This window comes from Aythya ferina (assembly GCF_964211825.1).
Source record: "Aythya ferina genome assembly, chromosome: 2".
Classification (NCBI taxonomy): Eukaryota; Metazoa; Chordata; class Aves; order Anseriformes; family Anatidae; genus Aythya; species Aythya ferina.
This window is the reverse complement of record NC_140297.1, coordinates 139,222,257-139,245,764: the sequence shown is the minus strand read 5'-3', so window position 1 is coordinate 139,245,764 and position 23,508 is coordinate 139,222,257. Positions and strand designations below refer to the sequence as shown.

The 23,508-nt window shown below is 43.6% G+C and overlaps 2 protein-coding genes and 1 long non-coding RNA gene across 5 annotated transcripts; 2 read left to right on the top strand and 1 right to left on the bottom strand.

Annotated features, from left to right (window-relative positions):
- Positions 1-1,483: 1,483 nt before the first annotated feature.
- On the top strand, positions 1,484-16,985 carry PABPC1 (poly(A) binding protein cytoplasmic 1). 2 transcript variants are annotated; one of them, XM_084510568.1, is made up of 15 exons: positions 1,484-2,264; positions 6,921-7,114; positions 7,221-7,336; positions 9,077-9,207; positions 10,492-10,586; positions 11,555-11,692; positions 11,779-11,874; positions 12,343-12,615; positions 12,788-12,881; positions 13,057-13,167; positions 14,032-14,186; positions 14,630-14,714; positions 14,890-15,020; positions 15,321-15,416; positions 16,536-16,985. In XM_084510568.1, the coding sequence occupies exons 1-14, from the start codon at positions 2,072-2,074 to the stop codon at positions 15,411-15,413; spliced, it is 1,905 nt and encodes a 634-aa protein (XP_084366694.1). In that variant the 5' UTR covers positions 1,484-2,071; the 3' UTR covers positions 15,414-15,416; positions 16,536-16,985. The 2 variants fall into 2 exon arrangements, with proteins under 2 accessions (XP_084366694.1, XP_084366693.1); XM_084510567.1 differs by having other exon boundaries at positions 9,077-9,216.
- LOC311432310 lies at positions 2,584-5,142 on the top strand. Its single transcript, XR_014689972.1, has 2 exons — positions 2,584-4,689; positions 4,940-5,142. It is a non-coding gene; the product is annotated as an uncharacterized lncRNA (long non-coding RNA).
- On the bottom strand, positions 14,665-23,447 carry LOC311432306 (uncharacterized protein; the record flags this gene model as incomplete). Of its 2 annotated transcripts, XM_084510573.1 has the most annotated exons (4): positions 14,665-14,769; positions 17,241-17,400; positions 22,802-22,905; positions 23,411-23,447. In XM_084510573.1, the coding sequence occupies 4 exons, from the start codon at positions 23,445-23,447 to the stop codon at positions 14,711-14,713; spliced, it is 360 nt and encodes a 119-aa protein (XP_084366699.1). In that variant the 3' UTR covers positions 14,665-14,710. The 2 variants fall into 2 exon arrangements, 1 of the variants encoding a protein (XP_084366699.1); XR_014689966.1 differs by lacking the exons at positions 14,665-14,769; positions 17,241-17,400 and adding an exon at positions 19,931-21,468 and having other exon boundaries at positions 23,255-23,413.
- Positions 23,448-23,508: the final 61 nt, after the last annotated feature.

Below are 23,508 nucleotides of genomic sequence, written 5' to 3'. Positions count from 1 at the left end.
GTGGTGCCATCCAGGGATCTCCTGCCAGGGTCCCCTTCTGACCCCGGCTCTCACCTGGGGCTCTGGGCTGCAGTTGTGGGGGGCCATCAGCATTACGAGCTCCCAAGTTTTCCATGAGGTTGAATCCTAAGTGACTGGGAGGATTTGCCAGCAATTTCTGCCAACAGAATCTAAAGCTTAATTTGAATCTTGTGCCTGGGCCACAAAACCATCCTTTCTGCTTGCCTAAAAGCACTTAGGCCACATCTCGAAAAGTAAGTTTAATGTATTTGCTGGAGGTGGAGGACAGGAAAATTGTTTTGGGCACCACCAGCTAACTACACCTACCTCCTACAATGAATCTTTTTCTTCATCTAAAGAACAGCCAAACTGCCAGCTTAACACTTTATGACAGTATGGGGAAACAGAGGAAGCAGACAGCAATTTTTTTATTAGTGGTTACATCCTTGCTCCAAGCAAAAGGAGCATAACCCACGAGGACAAGACCCAAGAAGCCCATTATTTTGCTGAAGGGATAAATGCTAGAAATGTTTAATGAGCAAGCTCCAGAGGTTTTAAGTTATAATTTGAACTTTGGTGGATATCCAGCTAAGGGTAAGAGCACATCTTTACTTCCCTGAGAGCATTGGTGACAGAAAACTCTGAAGCTGTATGTTGTTAGAAATCTAAGAGCCAGATCAGAGAACAGTGCACCTTTGCTGATCAAAACTCATCCTGCTGTTGTTTTTTTTTTTTTTTGTTTGTTTTTTGTTTGTTTGCTTGTTTTAAGTGGCGCCAGGGAGAAGCAGTGCCCGGCTGTGCTCTGGGCACTTTCTCGCTCTCACCCAGGAGCACCAAGGGCGCCAACTGACACGATGGGGCAAGAACACGGCTGGGGGAGAAGAAATGTGTAAGAAAACGCTCGAGTGATAATGACAGAGAAGTAAGAAAGAGCCAGGGACCCAAATCCACGCAGTTATAACTTTATTTCGGGAGCCCCCCCAACCCCGCCGCCCCCCCCACAGCGCCCTGAGGCGCCGCCCCTCCCCCCCCACCCTGAGGGGCCTCCGCGGCCGTTACCAAGCCCCGCCCCCACCTACGTCACACCACCCCTCCGCGCGAGGCGCCGGAACCAGCCCCCCTCTGCGCATGCGCGCGGCCCTTCCCTTTTCCCGGCCGGCGCGCCGCCTCAAAGCCCCTCCCCTCCTTCACGGCGCATGCGCCCCTCCACCCCCCACCCCCCTCCCAGCCTCGCACATGTGCTCCCCAGCCCGGCGCATGCGCGCTGCGCGCCGCGCCGGCCCCCCTCCCACCGCCCCCCGCTGACGCCGCGCGGCGCACGCGCCCTCCCGCGCGGGCCGGCGGCGCAGGCGCAGTACCCGCCCCGCTCCCTCCGCCTCAGCGCGGCGGCGCATGCGCGGCGCGCGCCGTCGGTGCGTGGCGTGCGGCGTCGGCGGGGGGGGGCGGGGCGGGTATATATAGAGCGCGGCCGGGGCGGCGGCCTCCCCCTTGTCCCCCGGCCGCCGTCGGTGCTGCGTGCGCAGTGCGTGTGCTCCGGACACCGGGACACGCCGGCCCCGCCGCCGCACCCCCTTTATTACTAAAAAAAAAAAAAAAAAAAAAAAAATTTAAAAATTTAAAAATCCTAAAAAAAATAAGATCCTTGAAAAAAAGATTTTAAAAAATCCTTTAAAAAAATACTTTAAAAAAAAATTTAGAAAAATCCTTAAAAAAAATCGCTAAAAAAAAAATACTTAAAAAAAAAATAATAACCCGTCCTTCCTCCTTGCAACCGGCCGGTTTTTGATATATAAAAAAAAAAAATAAAGCCCGGTGAAGCGAAGCGAAGCTCAGCGCAGCTCCCCCCACAGCCACCGCCACCGCCTCAGCCCGGAGCCGCCGCCGCCGCCCCGAGGAGCCACGGAGCGAGCCCGCGCCCCGCAGCCGTTGAGCGCCGCCGCCGCCGCCTCGGCCCCGACCCCGACCCCCGCCGCCTCCTGAGGCAGCGCCGGGCCCGCCGCGGCCTCCTCGCGTCGCCAGCGCCTCCGCCTGCTGCCCCCCAGCCCTCCCCGCGCCGGGAGACGGCGGCAGGATGAACCCCAGCGCCCCCAGCTACCCCATGGCGTCCCTCTACGTGGGGGACCTGCACCCCGATGTGACCGAGGCCATGCTCTACGAGAAGTTCAGCCCCGCCGGGCCCATCCTCTCCATCCGCGTCTGCAGGGACATGATCACCCGCCGCTCGCTCGGCTACGCCTACGTCAACTTCCAGCAGCCGGCCGACGGTAAGCCCGGATTTCACAAATACATATATTTTTTAGCCATTTTTACACATCTTTCTTTTTTCGGGGGGGGGGGGGTGCGGGGGAGCCATTTTGCCCCCTCCCGCCGGCCCCGGCCGCCGCATCCATTTTCCGGCGGCGCGGGGTGGGGCCGGAGGCCGGTTGGAAGAGGTGGGGAGGGAAAAAAAAAATAAAAAATTAAAATAAAAATGTTTTTTTTGGGGGGGGGGGACGCGCACCCACAGGGCTGACATGCGGCCTGCCTCGTGGCGGTTAAGAGGGGGGGGGGGAGGCGCTTCCGCGAAGCGGGGGGGAGGGAAGGAATTGGTGGAAAAAAGCAAAAAAAAAAGGGTAAAAAGAGCTCTGGGGACGTTCCCCCGGCTCGGTGGCTCCTGGGGTGGAGGCGTGGGGGCAGCTGTGACTCGGGTTGCTGTGGCCAAAGGGGGGGGGAGGCTGGCTGGGAGGCAGCGCGGTGGTCATCAGCACCCTGTGAGAAGTGGTGAGGGGCTGGGTGTGTGTGTGTGAGCGTGATTCACAGGCACCAGGAGGAAATAGGATGGCCCGAGATCGTCGGGGACTCCACGCACCCACCGTCCGCTCCAGGCCGAAGCGCTGGGGCAGATTCATCACGTGTAGGGAAGGGGGGGGGGTTACACGGGCCTCCTCTGGCTGCTCTCTGCCATGTCCTGCTCTGGTTGTCTTCCCGCTACACCCTGACGGCTCGCTGACGAAGTTGCCTTTTTTCTCTGAAACTTGTTTTACGCGCAATGCTGCCATTTCTCCAAAGTTACATCAGCAGAGAAACTTCCTGTGTAGCGCTCACCAAGTCTCTGCGAAGCTCGGCCAGCCGGCTCGCTCCTCCAGAGGGGATTTCGGTAAAAGAACCGAATCCAACCGATTTTAAGTTCCGTGGAAACCAGTTAAAAGGAAAAAAAAAATTGGGCAGCTAGATCATATTTGATTTCAAGTACAGTTAAGTAAACAGCTTTCCATTAGAATGGGTTTATTTTCGAGCATGTGAAAGAGATTTGAATTACCAACTTTTCAGGCAATTAGATTAACTGGCTTTCAGAGTTGGCTTTTGCATGTAACCATATCAGATCGGGCTTCTGGTGCCCCAGCGTTATCTGTGTCCGAGTAGTAAAAGTTACTGTCTCGTCTCTTTAATAAGACATTTCACTTGTTATCAGCCCTCTCGCTTCAGAGAGCTTTTAATTTATTCAGACAGCGTTGAGGAGGAGAGAGTTTAACTGCTTGCCTTAACATTCTTTCAGTTGATAAAAAAAAACTGCCATACGGTTTACTCTTAAAAAGCAAAATAAGTGGTCAGCACAGTTCAGCACTGTGATATGAGAATGGCAAGGCAGAAGCTGAGGGTGATTCAAATGCTTTTCCTCCCTAGTAATGACAACTCCGCGAGGGTCGGCCTCGCCTTTGTGGTTACCTAAACAGCCTCGTCAACCCTACACTTTGTGACTTAGTTTAGTAATTTGCCAAATGGGGGGGGGATAAATAGAGCTGCTTCACCCCAGCAGCATTTGCATTCAGGGTTTGAGAATGTGCCTCTTAGGAAAATGCCATTACTCCAAACCTGTAAGTATTTTTCTGACGTGGGGGGTGGAGGTGTCCGTGTTTGACACCCAGTCCGGTTCGGCTACAAGCATTTCTCCTCTGTATCAGACAGGCACGGGCACCTCACGGGAAGCACAAAACACATCGATGCGACCGTGTGACTGTACTTCTGCAAGAATTTGATGTTCTTGGCAAATACCTAGAAAGTGTTTGCTGATCTTTTTTGACAGATCGCACTTTCCTGAAGCCTCGAAGCATTTTCTGGAACCTTGCACTAGCAGCTCTGAGGATGAATGGTTATTCCTGTAGTCATGTTGGTTGCTTTTTAATTCCAAGCTGGCTGCCTTTCCTTGGTTTAGTCTAATTCTTACCTACATCTCAGACTACGCTCATTAAACAGCCAGTAACAACTAGCTGGGCTTTTGAAAAGGTCTTTGAAGGTGTGCTTGACATTACCAGCTGCCTGTAAACCAGGGATCTCAAAGCTCTTCCGAAAAGTAATTAGGCTGGGTGACACACTCATGAGGTATGCTCACATTTCACAGCTGTGACTTCTCTGAATTTGAGTCACTGTCCGGAGTAAAGCCCCAGCAATCTTGTTTAATCACTGAACTGGGCTTATCCTTGAGTAATCGGAAACTGCACTTTTCCCATCAGTTGTTTTTTTTGTCAGTGGCTCTGTTTCCAGGGCTTTATTATCTCGTAGCTATCCCAGTGGAGGTTTAGCACCCGGTGTGCGTTCTGTGCGATTCTGAAGTTGCTGCGAAAGTTGAGCGGCCAGTTGCTCGTGACTAAAATGGGAACTGGTGACTCATTCAATAAAAGCTCCAGCAGAATCAGCAAAAGGGTAGCCTGGGTAGGTGTGTCCTCTGGGTAACAAGTTAACTACTGGATTGAATTGTCCCCCTGCAAACTAGTCCAAGGGTTCCTGTGGCAAGCTGTAGTGTGATAAAAGCCAATTTTACTGCTTCCAATTTTTTCTGAGTAGCAGCTTATGCCTAGTGAAGTATGTAAGGTATTCTAGTCATCTGTTAAAGTATATTGTGGTATGACTTTGGTGCATATGAAGCTGAAATCTTCCTATTTCTTGCACTTCCACTCCACAGAAAAGACGAGGAGGGTTTCCCTGCTGTCCTCGTCCTCATGGAGAAATTGTATCGGCCTACGATTTGTGCTCACTGCTAATTCAGTTTGCAAAGGCTGGTGTGGAATCAGCCACCAGCAATCGCTTCGGATCAGACGTTTGGGAAGCAAGGCCATGAGCACACATTCCTGAGGAGTTTCAGGATTATTCTAGAAGCAATTAGCACGAATTAGGAAAGCCTCTTTTCGAGTAAAAGCAGGCCCTGTTGCTACTGCTGGAAATCACAAAGTGTTTATTACTGGCACTTCTGCTGGCGCTGGCAGTAATAATTGTAATGACTTCCAGGGCAATCCCAAAGTGTTCGATGTTTCTACCACAGCAAGCCTGATATCCACAACTTGTTCTGTTTGGCCAGCAGGTTTTTTTTTTTTTAGTAATTTGCTGTTCTAGTACTCCTTGTTTCTAATTACCAGTAACCAAAGCTGGCTCCTTCTCTCCTGCTTGATTTATACCGAAGTTTGTGAGAGCTTTGTGAACTTTCACAAAAGATTGGCAGTGCTTGTATTTCTGTGGCTTCAGCTCTGAATCGGTTGTTGGCTGTTGTGTGACTGTAGCAGTAGTTTCTGTAGATTATTTTTCACAAGCAAATGACTTTTACCTGTCTGTCTAGTTAACCTCTACAGATGTCTGCCTTCAAATCCATTTGTGATCTAAAAACACGGCACTAAAGGAGATGCCGTGGTGTATTAGCTGAACGGAGGCCAACTGCACATTTTCTTTGGCCATAATATCCAGCAGCATAGCCAAATACATGAGCAGCACTAAAAGGAGAATAAAAAAAAAAAAGGATTTTGGTTGAGTTTGGCAACGTGGTTGGCCTTCGGTCCTTCTCCTGAGAAAGACAAATAAGCCAGGTGGTTACTGGTTTTAAACTAACACTGAATGATTTCAGTCATGTTCATGTCGCATCGGTACCGATGGCTGTGACCTCAGGTATTTATTGGGGCTATTTTCAGGGTTCTTCCAGACAGGCAGGAGCAAAACTGGAAAGGAGCTAGTGCAGGAGATGGTGTCTGCCATAATTTAGAGCTGTCTCTCTTTCTTGCTTAAATGTATTGTTGACTTAAAACATCATAGGCACATCTTGTTGCTTTGAAGAGACATGAAAACTGAGGACGTCTTGACACTTCCCTGTCTAAATACACTGAGGTCTTAAATTCAGGCTTTGAAAAGTCAGCTATGGAGCTCTACTGGAAAAACTGCTCCTCTGGAGTCACAAAACCTTGCATTAGTTCCTTTTGCTGTTTTAATACTTGCTCCTTTGACCTGTGTATTTCATCATGAGCTTTAAATATATATTATGGGAGATTTTTAAAGTAAAGCACTATTTTTACTTCTCTTTGAACTGTGCCCGGCCTAGAAGCCCATCACAGATCTTTCTTTTTGTCACTAAAGTGTTGCGTCGAAAAGCTGCTTGAACTGCACCTGGCTCAGTTGCAAGGCAGTTCTGTCAGTTTAGGGCTGCTGCTGTCTTAGGAGTTGGTATGTAAATATTTGCAGAAGGACTAGTGTGGGCACAAGTTGTACCCCTGAAGCATTTTTTGATACACTATGGCCAGCTGCTCTTTCTCCAAACGTTAAAACCTTTCCTCCTGGGGAATGGGGTCATAACTGCTGTCAGTTGATAGACTTTTTCCTGTCTGGGTGCCATTTTTTCATGGTGGGGTACAATCACTGGGACTACTGGGGTTTCTACTGCTTATTCATCTCACCCGTGCTCCTTCCTGTTTCTTCAGCACAGCTTTTGCTGAGGAGTTTTCGCTGGTTTTTACTTGCAGAGAAGAGGGGGGGGTTATTTGCATTGGAAGTTTGGATTTGCATCTTGGTGGTGATGATACTAGACTAAGCTAAAATTATTTGAAGAACTGTACTCAAAACGCTGGTTTTGCACTTCCTAAAGCAACTTTAGTGTTTCCTACTAACTCCGTGATGTTTTTTTCCAGCTGAACGAGCTTTGGATACCATGAACTTTGATGTCATTAAAGGCAAACCAGTGCGCATCATGTGGTCTCAGCGCGATCCATCTCTACGCAAAAGCGGTGTAGGAAACATCTTCATCAAAAACTTGGACAAATCAATTGATAACAAAGCGTTGTATGACACATTTTCTGCTTTTGGAAACATCCTTTCTTGTAAGGTTAGTGCAAAATTTTGGGTGCATTTACCGGTTTGGCATTTGGTGGGGGGGGAAATACATGCGGGAAACATTCCATGGCTGTTACAGCAAAGATTTTCTTTAATAGGTGGTATGTGACGAAAATGGATCCAAGGGTTATGGATTCGTACATTTTGAGACACAAGAAGCTGCAGAAAGAGCTATTGAAAAAATGAATGGTATGCTGCTTAATGACCGCAAAGTGTAAGTACATAAATACGGAGCTGTAGATCAACAGACTGAAACTCTCTTTAAAGTAGACGTGGGCTTTTAGAGCTTACCTAGAAGAGACAGGTTGTTCTAAACATTTCTCATCTAAAATGACTTAGAATTTTTGTGCTAGGAATACTACAAACTGTGTTACCTACCTACTCTAAAGGCAGAATATGTTCGGAAAACTCTGCTAATGCACTTCAGGAAAGAAAAAAGTTGTCTTAAAAGTCGGTGCTGTAATGAGAGTTTGGGAACTTCTCTTTTCTGGTTTTACTGGTCTGAGGTAAAGCACAACTCTTACTAAAGTTGTGTGATGGGAATGTTGCCATTTTCTGAGTGAATCTTAAGAGTGCTGAAGCTACTAAATCTTGAGTAGTGGTCTGATTATGCTGAATGTTCTTCATGTCTGTTAATAGACATACCTGGGGAGCAGGAGTAGCAAAGAAAACATATGAACACAATGGATTAAAAAATACTTGTTCTCTACTATAGGAAAAAAAAATAATCTTTTGGCAATTGTATAGTGATACCTAGGCTGGGCTGGGAGGAGTGAGTGTGCCTACAGCTGTGCTTAAGGGATCATTATGGTGTTTGGTGTAGTTGCAGAAGAATAGCTCTGTAAATACTTCAGTGGCTTTGGAAAAAAAGGGTAACAAATTGGCATCAGCTTACCCTCTTGGATTATTTTTAATGGGTGGATCAAGCCATGTGCAGGGAGAACATATCTTTTGAAACTTTAGTTTTCCCTCTTGTTCTGTGCTTGGCTGGCACACTGTGTATGTTTTCACTCAGTTTGCTCTTTATATAACCTTTTTAAATCAGTAAAAATGCCAGCATACAGGCATAAACCACATTACTTACATAAACTTTGTTTAATAAAACGCATCATAAAAGCAAGTGAATTAAAATATTCTGCTCACTGTCAAAATCTGCTGAACAATATTGTTCTTATCCTTGGTTATTACAAACCTGGTGAAGTTGTCAGTATTGAAGAAACTGTTGAGCTACTGTATGCTGCATTATTGAATTGGTTAGGTTTGGAACTATGAAGTTCAGGTGATGATTAGAGAATAAAAGCCTGTAACCAGAAATCTGTGCCTCTTGTACTCTCATAACTTCTGTACTAGAGGAGTTCCTTGGATTGTAGGGTGTTCTGTTCAGCCTCTGTTCCTTCTCTGCCAGTGTGAGCTGACCTTTAGTGTTCCCAGCCAACTTGCAATGATATTTGACTACAGAGCAAGCTGCACTATTTATTTCTCCATGCCTACTGAGAGAGGTGGGGGAAAAATAAGGGTTTGCTTTGATACAGGCTGGAAAGGTGTCTAAGGGCATGCAGAAAGTTGGTTAAATAGCCCTTGCTTAAAAGCTAGGGTGCAGAATGGTTGCCAAGTTTTTTGTATGACAGATTATGCTGGTAACTAGAATTTCAGTTTACTTAGTACTCTTTCCCATTGCCTGTGTGTCTCCTGATGTCAAGGGCTGCAGAAGAGCAAACAATATTGCCAGTAGTTTGGAATTGTTCTTATGCTTGTAGTTGTGATAAGCGCACTGATACAGAAAAGGATAGTAAAATTGTTTTTCTTACAGTTTTATTTTGAATATTTTACTTGAAGAATTTCATGCCTGTAATGAATAATGAGACTGATAAAGAATAAAGTATGCCAGATGATTAAAGCAAGCCTGTCAAGGTGCTACAATTTACTTTATTCTATTCTGTTCTCATGAAACTAGATTCGTTGGAAGGTTTAAATCCCGTAAGGAACGCGAGGCAGAGCTTGGAGCCAGAGCAAAGGAATTCACCAATGTTTACATCAAGAATTTTGGAGAAGACATGGATGATGAGAGACTTAAGGAACTCTTTGGCAAGTTTGGTAATGTCTTACGCTTTGAGTTTATATAAACACCAGTGAACTTCAGCTCTTACAGCTGTATGGTGCTTTATAATAGGAGGAATCAGATCGCTGGCTGAACTTTTTATTTTAAAAGTATGGAAAACTTAGTATTTGTTTGTATCAGTGTGAATTTGAAACTGTAATTATATCCGCTAAAGAATTTTAAATGGCCATAATAGAGTATATAATCCTCCTATCAGAATTGTTTGATAATTTGAAAACAGTGTCTAGTCTTTTTGATGGGTTTTGCAAACTCTTTAAGCTGTAAATGGAAGCGTTTTCTATTCTAGTACAGATTGATGTTGCAAGTTCTGTACAGGAAGCATGACAAAAAAGTTTCCTGTAGCTTTTTCACCTTGCAGACTTAGCTTTATTCAAGGTATCTGTTTTCATTACTTGGTTACATTGTGGTGGCTTCCTTACTCTGAAATTATGAGGAACTTTGCCATTGGCAAGCTATTTGGTTCTGTCTTGACCCTCATTTATGCTCAGGGCAGAGTTATGGTAAGCATGTCTATATGTGATGTGTCACCAAGTTAGGAAGTGGCAAAGTTCCTTTATCCAGTTAGATCTTACACTGGTTTATAGGCTGTATCTGTTGTCCTCAGCCTCGTGGCTTTCTATATTATATTTTTTTCCTATGCTTTGCTCTTCTCCAGTGGATATTGCGCAAACCAAGGCAGAGCCTTGTATGTAAGATACCCTATTGCAACAGTATAGCAGCATTCACAGGAAATTCCTTTCCACTATTGTGTTTGTGGATGAAATGGTAGCAAATTTAGCTCATGTCTCTGACAATTGAGTCTGAACCACAGCTTTTCAAAGGTTTGAAACAGCTGAGCTGGGATCCTTTCACCAGGACAAGAGGTGTGAAGCCCATAGCTAATAGAAGGCTCTCCTCTCCACCTTTCAATACCTGTTTCAAAGGACAAAAGCACCAACACTTCTTAAACATCATGGGTTTTCCCCATTAAAATTACTTCACTTTGAAGTTAAATTTGTACTCCATTTTGGCTGAAAATACAGTAAAGAAATTCAGCGTGGCAGACATCGGCCATAAAAGCTGTAGTTCAGCCTAAGGGCAAATCAGCAATTTTATATTAATGGATGCTGTTTACTAGATACTATCATTGGTGCAAGAGTCTTTTGTAGTATAAATGAAGAAACTAAATATTAAAACTTCTAAACAGTGTTGAAGATGTGAAGAGAATATGCTCTGTATACACCACATAAAGTATTACATTCTCCTTTTAGGTCCTGCCTTAAGTGTGAAAGTTATGACTGATGAGAGTGGAAAATCCAAAGGCTTCGGCTTCGTTAGTTTTGAAAGACATGAAGATGCCCAAAAAGTAAGCTTTTGTACTTCATGTTAGGAATTCTGTAACCTGAGACTCAAATAATAAGTTTCATTGAATGCTTTGGAATCTTGTGAGTTCATTAAGGGCTTTTAATTGGTCAAAAACACTGCAAAAGCAGGGATCTTCTTCCTAAGGGACTGAACATAGTTGATATCACTTAAAATGCTTTCCTTTGAGGAAATGTCAGTTGATTTGAAGAGCCTGTTAAATTAAGATACTGAGAAAAAGGCTCTGTTGTAGCTGGGCTTGAAGGTTTTGATGAGATTTGGATTCCTTCATGCTGGGCAACACGCAAGCATAGTAAATTATTACATCCCTGCAAAACCCAGATGAATCATTGGATCCAATTTGGTTGCACAAAGCATTTGTGCAACTGCAAAGCAGAAAGGATGGAGGTTTTGAACTTCAGGACTGCTAAGTCAGCAGGAAGGCTATTAGTTTTATGGAGTACGTTTGGCATAGCTGTAAGAAAATAGCCTTGTGATTTTGCTTTTACCTTGAAAAGTAACTGTGGAACAAGGGTCCCATTAATTTGTGTGTATGTCTGTAACATGCCAGTGTGCTGTATAATTTAATTCGTTGGCAGCTGTTGCTTTGATGTGTCAGTTTGCTGTGGCAGGAAGGACATAGCATCAGGAGAAAAAAGCAGCACAGAGCAGATCAGGGGCAATAAATGAAGTTTGCTTTTCAAAAGGCATTTCTGTGATTTCTCAGTAATGTGAGCACATGAGCAAAAAGCTGGAACAAATCCTGTCTTAAATGTACATTTTTCTCAGCCTTGCATTCATTCATCAATGAGTTGCTTCTCTCACAGGAGTCAGGATCACACATAGTGTGTTTCAAGTAACTTAGAATACCAATACCTCAGTAAATGTGATTTTTGTATTTGAATTACTTTTTCTTATGGCTGAAAAACACTGAAATATAAGCCACTACTAACCTCTTGTTCGTTAATGAAGGCTGTAGATGAGATGAATGGGAAGGAGCTCAATGGGAAACAAATCTATGTTGGCCGGGCTCAGAAAAAAGTGGAAAGACAGACGGAGCTGAAGCGTAAATTTGAGCAAATGAAGCAGGACAGGATCACCAGATACCAGGTTTGCTTTTAATTCAAGAAGACTACCTTTATTTTTAGATTTAAGCAAGTCATTTGCTTTTTAAAATAACTTTACTTTTCTTTTAGGGTGTAAACCTTTACGTGAAAAATCTTGATGATGGCATTGATGATGAACGCCTTCGAAAAGAATTCTCCCCATTTGGTACAATCACTAGTGCAAAGGTACTGTTAAGTTTGTAGATTGCACTCCTCCTTTTGTTGGTGAATGATGATCACTAAGTAAGAGCAATTTGTTTCCTTGACTCACAGAAATGTGACCCAATTACCTATCAGTGCTACTGTTATATATACATGGGCTTCTGCTTTCCTGATTTTTGTACATCTCAGATTAAATGCATCATGTTATTGTCCTTCCTTGACTTAAACTGTGTATTACTGCATGAGTTTGAGAAAAATAGCATCTTCTCATTGCAATGGTATGCTCAGTGTTACTTCACTGAGATTTTAATCTGTATTCACTAAAGAATTAACTCATTCAGCAGTGATACTCCTTTTTTTTTCATAAATGCATTCAGTAAAGCAAACCTGTGGTGTCACATGTATAGTAAGCTGAAAAAGGAGATTTGTGCAAGTTGAGTAGGGAAAGACATAAAATTCTCTTGTTTAAAAACTGTGCTTTGTACTTGGCAGGTCATGATGGAAGGTGGGCGCAGCAAAGGATTTGGGTTTGTTTGCTTTTCATCACCAGAAGAAGCCACCAAAGCTGTCACAGAGATGAATGGTAGAATTGTGGCTACTAAACCATTATATGTAGCTCTAGCGCAGCGTAAAGAAGAGCGCCAGGCTCACCTCACCAACCAGTATATGCAGAGAATGGCAAGTGTAAGAGCAGTACCTAATCCTGTAATCAACCCCTACCAGCCAGCACCTCCTTCAGGTTACTTCATGGCAGCTATCCCACAGGTATGTATAGAGATGAGTAACAATATTTTGTACCATGTAGCAAATTTGTTTAGATTGAAGAGTAAATAAAACAATTAAAATGTATCCATAACTTCAGCATAGCAGAAAAGGGGATTGACTGTTCAGTATGCCCTCAGAGGATAACAAAAGTACATGTTTTTGCATTTGACAGACTCAGAACCGTGCTGCATACTATCCTGCTAATCAACTTGCTCAACTTGCTAGACCTAGTCCTCGCTGGACTGCTCAGGGTGCCAGACCTCATCGTAAGTCACTTGTTTCCTTCTCCAGTGATTGTGGTAAACTCGATAGCCTTTACCTTTGAAATTTTACAGACATTTTCATGGTATTACAGTCTTTGCCATGTTATCATATTCCTTCTACGCTCTCCTCACCATGCAGTGTTTCAGTGTGTAATGTGAGATACCTTTCCTAAAACAGCATTCCAAAACATGCCTGGTGCTATCCGCCCAGCAGCGCCCAGACCACCATTTAGTACCATGAGACCGGCTTCTTCACAAGTTCCACGAGTCATGTCAACGCAGCGTGTTGGTGAGTTTCAGTTATAAAAACTTACACTTAAAATATAAAACCTCTTTTTTTTTTTTTTTTTTTTTGATTTTGCTGGTTCAGAATCTCTCAAGCATCGGATCAGTGTCACATGTGGTACTGCTTCTCTCCTTTTCTGGCTCTAAATTGGCAAGCCAATAATCACCTTTTACTAGCTTCTTAAAATATTGTCCCATCAAAGAATGAAAATCAGACTCCGGATGTAGTCCTGTCTCTAGCACTGAACAGTTCTTCCGTTATTGTCCGTTTTCATAGTGTTGTATGAGAGCTTCTACCATTTCTAAATATCAATGTGGCAATTTAATAAGTTGCATGGAAGAACACTGAGATGATCCAATTTAGCTTTTAACTATTTGTAATAGAATACTGTGAGCTGCTATTGTGCAGAATCTACACATCACTGAATGAACCAGAATTGATTGTAATGGAGTCTTAACTGAGAACATATTAGCTGGTGGTTTTTAGCTATCCACTTCAAGAGTATCTTTTTTTTAGATGAGTGTTGAGACAGTGTGTACACTCAGGAAATCATGGCCTTTGAGGTTGGGATGAAACTACATCAATACTCAACCAAAAGTGAATTGTTTTCTCATACATCTTTCTAAAACATGTTTGTTTTGTTTTGTTTTGTTTTTTAAAAAAAAAAGTAAGGTGACTGGAGAGTAACAACCAGTAGATTTCTAGATTTGAATGTTCAGATGGGACCAGTGATGTGATAATACGACTGAGATGAATCTGTAATGCAATACTTAAATTATGTATTTGGTTTTGGTTATTTCAACTTTTATACAGTGTATGCTAAATTAAAAATGGGACTGTTCATAAGCAGAATTGTTGTCTTTTCAGCTAATACATCAACACAAACAATGGGTCCACGTCCTGCAGCAGCAGCTACTGCAGCTACTCCTGCTGTACGCACAGTACCACAATACAAATATGCTGCAGGTGTCCGCAATCCTCAGCAGCATCTTAACACACAGCCACAGGTTGCTATGCAGCAGGTACGTAATTTTAGGAACTGGTCATGCTTTTGCTGTTCCTTTTTTTCAGATGAAAGGCAGGGATGCTTATGATTAAGAGTTTCCTTTGTTATTGTAGAATTGAGGCTCTGCATTATGGCACCAGTTTTCAGCCTTGGGGCTTTAAGTGTATTTCAAGTTCACCTGGGATGGGATCCTGTGTTACTTCATATTTTCTTGATGCCTTGCCTGATAGCTTAGCCTGAGTGTTCTGTGTTTGCTCCCCAGTGGAGTGCTTGATGCTAATCTCCAGCATCACTCAGCCCTAACCAACACTACTTGATTAAATTGACTTGAGAGTCATTTTTTTCAGGTTTCTGACAGTGTAGGCATTGCTTATGCTGAGTTGTGTAACAGATATTTGAAGCTGGGTGTAATTATAAAATAGAATTTAATTTTGAAATGGTGTAATATTAATTTTGCAGCCTGCTGTCCATGTGCAAGGTCAGGAACCATTGACTGCTTCCATGTTGGCTTCTGCCCCACCGCAAGAACAAAAGCAGATGTTAGGTATGTACATGGTCTCTCTCCTGATGCCTTGTGGTGGAGGAACACTCAGAGTACTCTGAAATGCAGAATAAATGGTTTTAGGAGTAGAACAAGAAGGAAGTTGTTGCCCTCTTCCCTTGAATCTTAAGTTGTGGTCATCAGATGAGATCTGTGACTCCTGATAACTTTTTTCTAGGTGAACGTCTATTTCCTCTCATTCAAAGCATGCACCCTACTCTGGCGGGTAAGATCACTGGTATGCTGTTGGAGATTGACAACTCTGAACTCCTTCACATGCTCGAGTCTCCTGAATCTCTTCGTTCGAAGGTGGGTGAGCCTTTGCCTCCTGCTAATTTCGTAAGCAATTAAATCTACTCTGATTGAATGGGTGTTTGTGCTGGCATGGTGGAGTAGTGGCAATGCAACATTGGCCTGGGGTGACAAGTTAGAATATTCTGTTCTGGTGGGTGGCAGAGACTTACGTTAGCATGAACTGGAACTAATGTTATCCATTTATTGTTAATGATACAGGTATTGCTTGCATGTATAATTTAAACCACTTCATAAACTTAAAAATAATTAAGCTTCCCTCTTAATTATTTATTATTTTTTTTTTTTACTTCCCAGGTTGATGAAGCTGTAGCCGTACTACAAGCCCACCAAGCTAAAGAGGCTGCTCAAAAGGCAGTTAATAACCCCACTGGGGTTCCAAGTGTTTAATAAGTAAGTTTTCTGAGGAATGCAGCTTTATAGGGTGAGTAGGGCAACAGTCCCTAGTCCATGGCCTTACAAGCAGTGTTTCCAGGCTCAGTATCATTTGGAGCCGCAGAAAGTAGGAGCTGTGGTCATGGTGGTAGGATATTTTTATACTTCATCGTGCATATTTAACTGGAATTAAAGCATTGTTTTGAACAGCATATTTAGCTGGTATTGCTTTTGGGCATGCCTGCAAAAGGGAGAAGTTCTGTCAAATGTTGCTGTTCATATTGCTCAAGAGGAACTTTTGCAAATTTTGGGGGAAGTAAGCTTAAATGATACTAAGCCCTACTGTTCCTTACATCTTCCTTAATGGCAGTTAAAATATTATCCTGATTACATTTTCTGAGTGGTTAATATCTTAATTTTGCATGATGGAAAGAGGCAAAAGGTACCACATTTACCATTTCAAAAGTGGAAAAATGTGGAGTTGGGGATAATGTAGGTGTCTATTCCCCATTCCTTTCAGTTGGGTTTTGCCTGTATGTGAACTTCTCACACTTATCAGCTGAAAAGGCCTGCTTTTAAATTTGATCACTTAAAATCTTCATCTTTCTTGGTCTCCTTGCAGGCAGGAAATAGTCTTTTGGAGGCAGAATGAGTCATGCTGCTTTTTTCCTTTCTTTTTTGCTTGTGACACTTTCACACTGGAGATTAAAAAGTGTTGAACGGTTGTCTAGCCTAAACTAAGCTGCCCAAACTTAGAGAACATTACGTCTTGTGTTCCATGATGCTTTAGTAATTGGAATTTGAAAATGCTCTAATTGTTTGAGCTGACCTTAGAGTAGAGGTCTCTGTTCTGCAATCAGGTTACAGTAACAAAGTCTCGTGCCCAGCCCTTGTCCAAGGCTGGGCTGTGCAGAGTTCTGTTTAGTTCCAGACTTCGTTCTACCTTGCAAATGATTGCAGCCTTGAGGAACTTAAATATCTCTAAAAAGTGGGTTATCTGCCTCTATGATACCCTGCTTGTAACGAACTCTGGCATGATCAATACTGTGAAAGTACAAAGTATTATCAAGCTTACAGCTGCAGAAAGCAAGGTGCTGCTTTGAGTTGAATACCTAACAGCATTGTTTTTGTTTACAGAAAGATCCGGGAACTACAATCTAGAACTTCGCTTCACCGAAGAAAAAAAAATCTAAACATGGAAAAACTATTAAATATTGAGAAAAACATTGCAAAATATAAAATAAATAAAAAAAGGAAAGGAAACTTCGAAGCTTATGTACAGAGCAATGCCGGGGCTAGTAAAACAAGTGCTAGTCCTAGATTACTTATTGATTTAAAATTAAAAAAAAATAGTAAAATAAAAAATACAAATTAATGTTTTATAAACCCGGGGGAAAAAGAATTTTCAGCACAGTAAAAAAAAAAAAAAATTTAAAGCATTCCTTTCTTTAATTTTGTAATTCTTTACTGTGGAAAAGCTCAGAGTATCACCACTGTTTTAGTTGACAGTGAGAATTGATAGCTGAGCAAAGAAACGTAATTTGGATTATAAAATTCTTGGTTTAATAAAAATTCCTTAAACACTGATTTACTTGTCATAGTTTTTTGTACGGTGTCCTTCTGATAAGGTAGTGTTTCAGAATACCAAGTTAGAATCCACCTTGAGTATGTTTTAGCAGTTTGGCAGATTAGCCTCCATTTAGCCACCTGTTACTGGTAATAAAAACTTAGGCTTTAAACAAAAAGAGCAGCTAGATCCACATCTGGGTTTAAAATCCTTCATAGCATGATGTCTGGGCTATGTCAGTGTATAAACAGAAGTAGCCATTTAAAATACTGTACCTTGGTGGAAGAAAGACTCCTCATACAGGTTTCCTGCTGTTTCTTTGGAATTAACCCTGATCATGGCAATAACGTCACTGTGGCTGAGGTGGAGGCAGAGCAGTGTGGATACAGGTGAATGAACAAGGATTGTCTGCAATGGTGTTGTAAGATTACGTTCCTGTGAAGGTACAAACACAAGGCTTCCTAGAACAACAAGGTTCGAGTGGCAATGTATTAAGTGCATATTAACCAAAAGATAAACACCATAAAAGTCCTGTGGATAGAACTGCTTAATCCTGCCTTGAAATTGCTAATGTGTTCCTTAACACAAGCGAAAGGCTACTGGTTAATTTTAGCTTTGCTGCATTTTGTTTTTTGTGGGTTTTTTTGAATATGGTGGACAAATCCTTCGCCAAAGGCAACTTCAACAGCTAGCAAAAGATCTTTTCATTAACTTTTGGTACAGTGAGCCTACACAAAATTTGAATCTGATGTTTCTTGTAAAAGGTTATCTTCTTGGCTCATCCTTATAATTTTAAACAGTGAATGGAAAGGGGGGCTTTATATTGGTCTCAATCTGATCTGCTGTATAATAGCAAAGAAAGAAAGGGGTCTCCAGGTGGAGGCCAGTTGCTGATTGTATCCCCCAGGACTCAGCACTGGAGCCAGTTCTCTTCAATATCTGTACCATCACCTGGATGAGGGCATTGAGTGCGCCCTCAGCAAGTTTGCAGATGATACCAAATTGGGCAGGTGTTGATCTGCTTGAGGGTAGGAGGGCTCTGGATCAGTGGGCTGAGGCCAACCGTGTGAGGTCCAGCAAGGCTGAGAGCCAGATCCTGCACCTGGGGCACAGCGACCCCATGCAGTGCTATGGGGGGAGCAGCTGTTGGAAAGCTGCCTGCTGGAAAGGGAGCTGGGGGTCGATAACAGCCAAATATGAGCCAGCAGTGTGCTCAGGTGGCCACGAAGGCCAACAGCATCCTGGCTTGTATCAGAAATAGTGTGGCCAGCAGGGGTAGAGCAGTGATCGTCCCCCTGTGGTCAGCTCTGGTGAGACCACACCTCAAATACTGTGTTCAGTTTTGGGCCCCTCACTACAGGAAGGACATTGAGGTGCTCGAGCGTGTCCAGAGGTCACATAAGTTGGTGAAGGGTCTAGAAAGCGAGTACAATGAGGAGCTGTTGAGGGAGCCAGGGTCGTTTAGCTTGGAGAAAAGGAGGCTCAGGTGAGACCTTATTGTACTCTACAATTACCTTAAAGGAGGCTGTAGTGAGGTGGGGGCTGGTATCTTCTCCAAAGCACCAGGTGATAAGAGGAAATGGCCTCGAGTTGTGCCAGGGGAGGTTTGGGGTAGATGTCAGGAGAAATTTCTTCACTGAAAGGGTTGTGAAGTATTGGAACAGGCTGCCCAGGGAAGTGGTTGTCACCATCCCTGGAAGACTTCAGAAAACTTCTAGGGCTTTGTCACATGTTTTAATGGTGGACCTGCAGTGCTAGGTTAAAGGTTAGACCAGATCTTAGAGACCTTTCCCAACCTGATTCCAAACCCAAATGATTCAGTTATTCTATGATCATTTGGCCTGATGGGACCTACAGTTCAGCCTGTGTGTTGTACACCAAAAATGTTCAAGTAAGTAACCAAATATGGCGAAACTGAAGAAAAATACTAGTTTGAGCTGCCTTTAACCTGATATAGGACCTTACTGAGGTCAAGAGTTTTGCAAGAAGTTGATTTTGTGATCAGCCACCTAGGGAGGGACTAACAAAAGCTTTTGCTAAACTTTTCACTGTGTAAGTTAACTGGTAGTTGAAGCTGTCTGTCTGCAGATGGGTCACCCTACAGCTGCTGCCCGCTTTCTTTCCCCTACCTTTAAGGCTGTAGTTTCTGTGAACTTGCAGAATGAGAGGCGTTTTCTACCCAGTTGTGTCCTTTATCAGTTCTGCAGAAGCGATAAAGCAGGGAGAGAAAGGAAGTAGCAAAGTTGGCATCTTTGTTTTAAAAAGATCTACTCGGGGAGAAGCATGGTCCTTAAACACTGCAGCCCACGGGGTTCCAGTGATTGTGTTCCTAGGATATGATTTCTGCAGAGTCACAGGAGGGGTTATAGTGAGTTCATTGCAGAATGCTATCTGAAGGCTGCGCTTTATGGGGGAGGAGGAGGGAGGCAGGTGTTTTCTGGACCTATTGCTGTAATCTCAAAGCCCTACAGCGTGCTTTCTGATGTCATTGTGTGCATCCGGACCCCACACCCCGAAAAAAATAAATCGAAAAGTTAGACTTTATTTTTCCACTAGTTCAGAGAACTTCAGAATGGATTTCTTTTTCCTGCTAAGTGAATCTGAGAAATAAACATAGCACAGAGAGGTGGTCTGGCATAAATGGATCCTTTACCTCCCACTTCACTAAAGGAGTGTTAAGGTAAGCTTGTACAATTCTGATGTTCACTCCTGTCCTGATGGAGGCAGATGGGGTAACCCTTTAGTTTCCAGTCTTGCTGCAGTGTGGGACTGCAATTCAGAATTTTTGAAATTGGATGGGAAATCCCACAAAGGGAAGCAGTTCAAACAAGGTGCGTATATGATAAGAGGTTGAATGCACAACTTTATGTGATATCAACTATAAAAACCATTAAAGTTTTGGAGATAGTTTGAAAAATCAAAAATCCTTAACACCATAATAGAAGTGTTGAAAAATTGCGTGATGTTAAAGGTGGACCTGGAGACCAAACTATTTGCAGTTTAAGGGCCCTAGCAGGAAAGCTAAGAGCCCACCTCAGTTCGTTTCCCCAGATAAGAGGTAATGTGATTTCAGTGAGTCTGCAGGAGTAAAACCAAAGTATTTCTTGTAGTTTGTAAGAAAGTGCAAGTTATTTAACCTTGTGCATGTGGGGAAATGGAAAAAGGAGGAAAAGAGGAGTTCCTTCAGTTTTGCGTCAGTCTTCTGTGGGTGTGTCAAGCACCAGCATCTGTACCAGCCTGAAATACGAGGTAGTTTCTGTAACAGAAGGAAATAGTGAGGCAATTCTGCTGAGGTTATGAAGACTTAAGGAAATGAAACCCTGTGTCTGTTAGGTTTTTCATCCCACTCTACATGGCAACTCCTCACTGTATATCACAGACATTTAATCGATGTCTTCTATTTGATCTACATTTTTTTTGGTCTTAGAGATAGTGAGCTATGTTTTGTTAGCGTCCCTATCACTGTTTCATTGGAGTACTGCTGTTAAATTTAAACAATTCACCCCACAGACAAGTCAATTTACTCGGCAGAGGTAGAACATTGTTGTTCCCTTGGGTTAAAGGCAGTCTAATAGGCAGTCACGTCCTTCTGCCACACATTCCCTCCTAGCATGTCTCAGAGGCTTATGCTGATGCTCCGCAGCCCTGCAACTGCTCAGCCCTAAGCTGATTTTGCTGAACCCTCTGGTATTTCATTCCTTCGCTCCTTCTCCCTCTTCCATTCTCTGCCCACAGCAAACACTTCAGAATTTAGCAGCGGCCAAAAGCCTGCTCTTGAAATGAATGGTGATTTGAGTGAATGAATGCTGTATTCAGCCTCAGCCCTCCCAAGCAGGCCGTGTCTTTGTGTGCAGCTAAATCCAAGGTTTGGTACAGAGGCGATTTGGATTGCACACACTGTCTTTGCTGCTCTGGAGAAGGCCAGGAAATTTGGATTTCATTGGGTGCTGGGATACACGTCCTCCTAAGAGGACAAAGTGGTGGAAATCAAGATGTTCCTGTGTCAGGCAGTGTTAGAGCTGCCTGATTGCATTGGTTATGGGCTTGCTCTTGAAAAACTAAACAAGTGAGATCTTCAGTCCTTCTACTTCTATGCACATCCTTCTCAGCAGCATTGTTAATCATTGCTGTGGGCAACATAACATGGAAAGATGGTCACTTAGTGTTTTGGACTAGGATTCCTATCAAAAGGGCTTTCTGAATTCTACATCTAATAGACATGTTTCTGCTTTGAGTAACTTGGATAATTTGTGGGGTGAGGAGGGTGGTGTATTGCAGAGTTATTGTCCAAACTGATGCATTAAAGGGAGCCTGCAGAGAGTTCTGTCCTTAGGGCCACGATTCACTGAGCTGTTGAAGGCCTGGGGCAAGGCTCTCCATCACCAGCAGTTCCAACCATGCTACTTGGGATTAAGCAGGAAGCTCCGTTTCTGTGAGCGATCTTTCCACCGGAGTTGCTGAAATTGCTTCAGGTCTTTGCTGGAGTCTCAAAGTTCATGCTGACTTAAAAAGAAGATAGCAAAGGGAGTTGGTCTAGATACAGGACCTCTCCATTTTCACATCAAGACTGAGGAAATCCTTCTACATGTTACTCTCACTGGCTGGCAATTTTCTGGGATCCTGTCTCTTCTGAGCCCTGTTTCTCACTGCCTCCCTTCCTCACAGTTTTTAGTTTTTTCCTCATTTGATATGACAAGGAGGAACACATTAAAAAAAAAAAATCACGAAAAAAACATACAATTCCTCAACAAGGCAGGCAGAGGCTTCAGCACACCAGCAGCATGACCACCATCACTTGGGAATGAGTCCGTGTGCTACAACTACATGAAGGAAAGCTTTTAGTCCATCTTACCTTCTGTAGGATGTGGCTGATAATGACAGATGTGAGTTGTACCCAAATGAAAATGCAGCTGGCAGGGCTACAAGTCCTTAGGATGCAGCAGTGAATACAATTTTGAAACAAATGTTCTTGGCTACACTAAGAACACAAGGTACATGTACAGTCAAAGCACCCTTTCAAGGAGCTAGGCAACAACAAAGGAAAGAATATTTTCCAAAAATAAAATAATTTGAAACATTTCTTAGATTTGTCACTTATTGAATTGGGATTGAATGTAATTATTAAGGAAAAAAAAGGAAGTGATAAGCTTGGCCAGCCTAATGGGCCTGTTGCACATTATGTACTAAGAGCAGTGTATCTGTGCCAAATAGTCTCCTGCTCCCCAGGTAACCTGCTAAAGAAACATCCCTAATCAAGTCACAGTCCAGCTGGCTCTAGCTGCCCAGGGATACACACTTTTTGATAGCTCTGAGCATAGTTTAAAGTGCTCCATGTCATGCCTGAACACTCAGAAAACAAAAGAGATGTCCTGGGCAGGTTAGCTGGTGGTGTCACGTTGCATTGATAAGGATTACACACAGTCTAGGTTAAATCTGAAGTCAATATCAAAAGTGGGCCTGAACACATTGTGTTGTCACACCTGTAAGGAGAAGCTTGCTTCATCCTGGCTCTTGCCTCTGTTAGAGAGATTTGCCACCGTAGTTGGTTTCCTCTCCTGTTGTTTTCCAGAGAGGGACCAAACTCATGCAGATGGGAAGAGATCACTGACCTAGCATTCTAAGAAGCAGAAGGGGAAAACACCAGCCTATGGCCTGGTGCATAAATCTTTCCTCTGTCTGCCTACACCTTACATCCTCCCATCCAACTCCTTACACAGCTACCTTACCTCCTAGGTAGAGCTATGGATTTCCAGAGTGATTTGGGATGTGAATGAGGATGCATGCAGGGAGGGGAAGGAAAACTCTGCCTGAAATCCTCAGGGTGCAGGTGCCTCACCTCCAGGTCCAACGGGGCGGCTGTGACACTGGGATCCACGAGGCTGGCTCTGTCAGAGGGCGTTGTGTGGGTGCTCCCGAAGCTGTCAGACTGGTTAGATTTGGCTGCACAGGTGAAGGAGAAAAACAAATCGAGTTATCAAACATGTTACACAATGCTGTTTGCCTTACTCTTCTCCATTTTTCCTACAATTTCCACAGTGCGTTCTACTTCATGAAAAACATGTACAAAAACTTGTTCCACTGGGAAGGGGTTTTCCTCGGGTCATCAGATGAATCATAGCCTTTCCAAAACATATTTTTTTCCCTCTTGCAGAGAGCTTTTTGGTGAAACCAAAGCACTGTGTGCCAATTAGCAGGAGCAGGGTTTCAGCTGCGTTACCACCGTGTTGATTAACTCGTTCTGTGTCTCCAGGAGCGCTGCTTGCGTAAGGCAATGAGCGCTTCCACTCACGCACAAAGTCCTGGCTGTGACGGTGCCTTTTCCTCAGTAGTACCAGAAATTCGCAGAAGAGGAGTTAGGAAATAGGGCGAGTGAAGCTTGCCTTTATCCCTAATATAATTAGCGATAGACAAAACGTCCCAGGGCAGAGCTGAGCCTGCTTCTCACCCTGTGACGCCTTTGGCCTCAGGTTTCCAGGCCCCATGACGGGCGTGGGCGCAGCTCTCCCGGTGAGCACTGCCCCACGCTCATTATCCACGCTCGTT